The following is a 5,823-nucleotide window of genomic DNA, read 5'->3' as shown; positions in this document are numbered from 1 at the left end:
AACCGGACAACCCGTACAGCGGGCAGTGATCGTCATCCTAGACTGCCACCCTGAAATACCTATATAAACGTGAAAGATGCCGTGCATCTCAGGAAAATCGTTGGCATCTCCACCTGCATCAGAAATGCCACTGTGAGCTGCCGATGCCACTGTTTGAGCTAACCCTGCTGCAATCAGGAGACGCTATTTTTGCCTAAAACAAATGTACTAACCGGAAAATATTAACAGCCGACTCCTAATAAGTTTTTCTATGTCGGGGCTAAAATGTACAGTGCAGTAGATAGAGTCACTGTAGCTTGATTGACAGGGTCGCCACAGACTTCAATCACAGGCCCCGTCCTAAAGCATAAACTGCTTTATCGTCTATTTTCCTCTAAATAGGATCAGAAGTTACACCTTTAAATGAACATCATGCTGTGTTGAAAAGGACTTGAAACTGACGATTAAGATCAAAAACTGTGGTGGCATGCAGAGCCCAAATTATGAAAATGGTGTCACTGTCCAAATATTTCTGGGCCTAACTGCATACGGACAGATACTGTCCGTATGCAGAAGATTACAGATTTTATTTTCACATGATCTGATATACATAGATCTGGATACTGGTTACAGATCCATAAACTTGTATACCATTGGATGTTTCCGGATAAAAGTCATTTTTGTCCATTGTAGTTCATTCCCAGTGGAAATGGACTCTTACTTCTGCCATGTGATACTGATTTCTTTTCAGGTAAACTACACTCAGCTGGGCGAGATCTGCAACTTGTGGCGTAACTACTATGATGTCAAGGACTCTTGGGACAGTGTCCTGGAGATTATTGACTGGTTCTCTGAGAACCAGGATCTCCTGATACCTGCAGGTGGACCTGGAGGGTGGAATGACCCTGATATGGTGTGAACAACTTCCCCTTTTCGTCACATCATAGGCTTCATTATTTACTATATGGTCTGTCCCTAAGGTTAGGATACAACCTGAGCAGGTTTTAAGTATCCAGTGTGTTCACAATGGAAAGGAGCAAAATACTCAGCAGTGACATTCCAAACTTGCAAACATTAGTAGTGTATCTGTATACTAACTGCTAAAATGTTATACTAGAGTACGTAGTACCTGCTGTAAAGAATTCTAGTATGAATTTAGGCCACAGTGGCTAGTCTAAAAAAAGGTTTTAGGTATAAAATATGTCATCTTGTGTGATTCTGACCTCCACAGCTGGTTATTGGAGACTTCGGCCTCAGTATGGACCAGTCCCGGTCGCAGATGGCTCTGTGGGCGCTCCTCTTTTCATGTCCAATGACTTGCGCACCATCAGCAGTGGGGCTCGCAGCATCTTGCAGAACAAAATGGTGATCAGCATCAACCAGGACCCCATGGGCATCCAGGGAAGACGCATTGTGAAGGTAATGCACTTTTTCATGGATCCTAATAAAAAAGCCAAAACCCTCTTCAGTTCATTAAAGTATTTTCTTCTGGCCTCTGGGTTAGGGTTAGGGTTAGTCTTATTCTGTCATTCACATTTCCTCGTCCTTTTCTTTCCTCCAGTAGAAGAGTGGCATGGAAGTGTTCTGGCGCCCCCTGTCAAACGATGCCAGTGCATTGGTATTCTTTAGCCGTCGCAATGACATGTCCTACCGCTACAAGACTTCCCTCCGCAAACTTGACTATACCACTGGCCGCTACAAGGTATGTCTTAATTATCTGTGCTGAACCTGTACTGTACTGTAACATTGAAGTTCTGAATACAAAGGATGATGCCTGTCTTTATGTTGGAGTTTGCTAACTAGATGCATACTTCTGTTGTTATTATACGGTCCCTTAGATCATTGATGTCTTCACTGACGAGACCATGACGCTGAAAGACTACACTGATTTTGTGGTGCCTGTAAACCCCACAGGTGTGGTCATGTGGTACGTCTGTTCCCACCAAACTGAACGTCTATCTCTTCTATAAAGGTGGAAAACTCCAGGCTTCTACCGACGAAGGCGCCATTCCTCAATGTCTTGACTGCTCACTGACCTTTATCATGTAATATTTGCATCAGTTTCTGCCTCAGTGCTGTGGCTCTTGATAAGATTGTTTTTACTGAGACCTCACCTGTATATCATCAGGTACTCAAAGGACTAATCTCAGATATCATGTCAGTTGCCAAAGCTGAAGGGGGAAAAAAAAAAAAACATGGGCTGTTCCAAAAAAGCACAGTTAATAATAAAGGCCACTGCCAGGCTAGGTCTTCTGATTGTTTACATTTTAATAGTTACTGTCTGTCAAGATGTTGTTCCACTGTTCTGAATGGCTTGTGAATCTAATTTAAAAAAAAAAATTGTGTTGTGGGTTTATTGTTCTGTGACTTCTTGTCTTTTCAACTGGGAAATGGTTTGTTTCATCAGATTTGAAATCTTTTAGGTGTAGCGGTGCTCGTTAGACAATGCACTTCCTCGATGTCGAGTTACCTCATCAGAGTAAAGGTGCACTTGGTGGGGCTCACTTCAGGCTACGTTGGAACTTCTGTTATATACAAATTCATGTTTACTGGAATGACTTTAACCCAAAAACCAAGTTCCGTCAAAGGCCTAATAATACTATTGAGGTGCATACAGGTCACAAACATATGACTGTACTGCACTTTCAGCAGCTATTTTTTGTATTCTGTCAGTTTATTAAGCTGTAACTTCTTTAACAGGATTTAAATTTTAAAATTGCAATAGGCTGTTAACTTGGTTACAACTTCTAGTGTTTAGTTATAGTGTGTTATACAAGATTTCTTCAATCAGTCATTCTTATTATGAATTAACTAGTTTTTAACTTTTATAGGTGACTGACAACTTTTGATGCTTTGTTTTAACGTCAACTTTATTCATAGTACATTGATCACAGCTAAGAGTACATCACATACACTTAAGTTACATTTAGTCACCTGTTTTTTTATGTGAATAACAAATATAAATTTTGTTGAAAAGTCAAACATCATAATTTAAAAAAGAATTAAAGGAAGAGAAATCTGACATGTAAAAAAAAATTAAGGGGATTAAACCACCAACACTACTTTTGGAGATGATTTATTAGAAATTTAGGAACAGACATCTTTTTATAAATGACTTGCTAGTAATTACACCTACATACTTTATGCGGTCTCCCTAATGAATTAAACAACTTGCTAAAAAAGACAAGCAGTGAAAGAGTGATGTTGTTTTTTAATACCATAACAAGTGCTTCTGCTAGCTCTCTGTCAACCGTTGTTGTTGCAAGTTGTTTTCAAAGACAAACAAATGAACTGAGGTGAGGAAAACAAAAAAAATGGTACGCGGCCCGGCTCTTCCCCTCCCGTTTCCTTCCGGCTCTCTAGTCAGCTGACTAACTGTGCCGCTTCGTCATGTGACCCTTTGTTTCATTTCCTATTGGAGAATCCCCGTTTATGTCTTTAAAGTCTGTCAGAGATAGTTTATTACGGGATTTGTTTAAAGATCGGAGCGGAGTGAGTGAGAGCAGAGGATCAGAGAGTGGAGGAGACTCGACCCTCTTTCGTCTGCAGTCCCATAACTGAGAATTCAAGTAAGTGAGCTCATGTTTTCACGATCTCAAATATATGGATACATGCCAGCAAACACTGGCTGTCAAACCAGGTGTACTATTCATTTAAAAAAAAAATCCATTTTCATTTTCTTTTAGGATACAATTAGTTTAGTTAGTCAGTTATTGAATGCTGCTTGCTTAATAATAGAAAAGCTTCAGTTTAGTAGCAGGTTTGAACAGGAATCTTACAGTCAATGTTGTGCTTTATGGTATGGCTTATTTCCACCTGTACTGTATGTGCCTAGTTGTAAGAACTTTATGTCTTCTATAATAAGTAGCCTACTGAGGTTAGGGTTAGTCAGGTGACATGAGACAAAATCATGGGAGAGGTCACCTGGCGGGTTGTTGATCACACCCAGTCAGGTGAGACTCAGGTTGTGTGTGGTTGTGTGTGCTTGTGAGTGATGATGCTTGCCACTCAAATACAATGACAGTATAAACACGGTGGCTATAACCTTGTACACACCCAGAAAACCTTACCTGTAACGTCAGTGAGCATACAGCACTGACATCTGATTCAGCTTCAAGTGTTTTTTCCTCTGTAGGAATGCATTCGGCGGTGCTTCTCTTCGCCTCTGCCCTCTCTGTGGCCACCTTCGCCCTCGACAATGGAGTGATGAGGACCCCTCCCATGGGCTGGTTGGCATGGGAGCGATTCCGCTGTGACATTGACTGTGAACACGATCCCAAGAACTGCATCAGGCAAGCCACCATTAAAATGAATATTACACTCTGTGATCTCACTAAAGCGTCTTCTTTAAGGGCAGCTGCTATTTGGGGTGGAATTTGCTATTAGCTATTACATGCAACAAATGCTTTCAAAAGGGGGCTTTGCGCGTAGTGATAAACCAACAGAGAATTATCACCTGAATCTGCTGCTCCCTTTGGCTTTATGGTGTTTTATCAGCTCATTGTTTAGCCATCTGGACCCACAACTTGACTGTTTTGGTTCATTTTTTGTTTTCAACAAAACTTTAAAAACCCACTGCACACCTACTTGCTTAGCCCAAAACAGCAGACAAACACAGTTAGCATCTAGCTGGTGAACATAGTGGAGCGTTTAGCAGCTAAAGAGCCAGATATTTCCCTCAGGAGGTGGAAGAGACATAAAACAGAGCTAAAAGAGAGTGCATATTTGACTCAACATTGATCAGGTGGACAGAAACATGACTCCAAATGAATGCTCATGTTGCTCCGTAACTGCTGTATGTGTAAATGAGCAAGTGTTTATCCAAAAAAAAACATCTATTGCAGATTTATTATTTGCATCAGATGTGTTTGCTCTTTATTCCACCTTTTAATGACACATTTCTGTCTGTCTTTCAGTGAGAATCTGTTCATTGACATGGCAGACAGACTCTCAGAGGACGGCTGGAGGGAACTCGGATACGTCTATGTGAACATAGATGACTGCTGGTCCTCCATGGAGAGAGACAAGGAGGGACGGCTGCAGCCAGACCCGAAAAGGTAATGGTCCCGTATGTACTGAATACTCACACAGACCGACACACCCACACACACACACAGAGCCGTTGCTTCTCAGTGCAAACAATAATCTATAACTTCGAAGCCTCTAAGTCAATAAAACAAGGTGATAACAATGTGACAGTCATATGACAGTAATTTTCACTAATGTGCAGTGTATGCTGTATTGTATGCAGCATCAGCATAAGTATGATCTAGTATAACATCATAACTGCCTTTTTTTCCTTACTCGTCATCAGGTTTCCAGGAGGCATCCCTAAACTTTCACGCTACCTGCACGACAGGGGTCTTAAGCTGGGGATCTACGGGGACATGGGCACACACACTTGTGGTGGCTACCCCGGCACCACACTGGACAAGATCAAGATAGATGCTCAGACCTTTGCTGACTGGGAGGTGGATATGTTTAAATTTGACGGCTGTTATTCTAATGCCACAGAGCAAGAGCAGGGTAAGAACAGAACCGGTGACTAATGTTGTGGTTACTGGTGAACTTGTTGACTTGATCTTTACTTTTGTTCCTCTTTTGGACAGGCTACCCTCTCATGTCAGAGGCTTTAAATGCTACGGGCCGTCCCATTGGCTACTCCTGCAGCTGGCCTGCCTACCAGGGTGGCCTGCCACCTAAGGTATAATCAAGTTTATATCATTCACACAAAACTTTAAAACTTCAGTCATGGCTGTACATATATCAATGAAAATATATATTCTAGAGTGGATTCAAAATTCAAGAACTTTATTTGCTATTTGTGCTTGCACACATAGGAAC

At 41.4% G+C, this 5,823-nt stretch overlaps 1 protein-coding gene and 1 pseudogene across 1 annotated transcript in view; both read left to right on the top strand.

Moving 5' to 3' along the window:
- LOC118340957 overlaps nt 1-2,173 on the top strand; it is a 2,218-nt pseudogene extending 45 nt beyond the window's left edge.
- Nucleotides 2,174-3,386: 1,213 nt separating this feature from the next.
- The window catches only part of LOC118340312 (alpha-N-acetylgalactosaminidase-like), a 4,981-nt gene continuing 2,544 nt past the window's right edge, over nt 3,387-5,823 (top strand). Inside the window, exons 1-5 of the mRNA XM_035678206.1 lie at nt 3,387-3,548; nt 4,115-4,271; nt 4,896-5,036; nt 5,294-5,505; nt 5,589-5,683. Of these exons, the coding sequence (XP_035534099.1) occupies nt 4,117-4,271; nt 4,896-5,036; nt 5,294-5,505; nt 5,589-5,683 (603 nt within the window). The 5' untranslated portion in view covers nt 3,387-3,548; nt 4,115-4,116. The remainder of the gene's footprint in view (nt 3,549-4,114; nt 4,272-4,895; nt 5,037-5,293; nt 5,506-5,588; nt 5,684-5,823) is intronic.

This window comes from Morone saxatilis, unplaced genomic scaffold (assembly GCF_004916995.1).
Source record: "Morone saxatilis isolate NCDOM2014 unplaced genomic scaffold, NCSU_SB_2.0 Contig7, whole genome shotgun sequence".
NCBI lineage: Eukaryota > Metazoa > Chordata > Actinopteri > Moronidae > Morone > Morone saxatilis.
The sequence above is the reverse complement of the archived record's forward strand: the minus strand, read 5'-3'. Positions and strand labels throughout refer to the sequence as shown.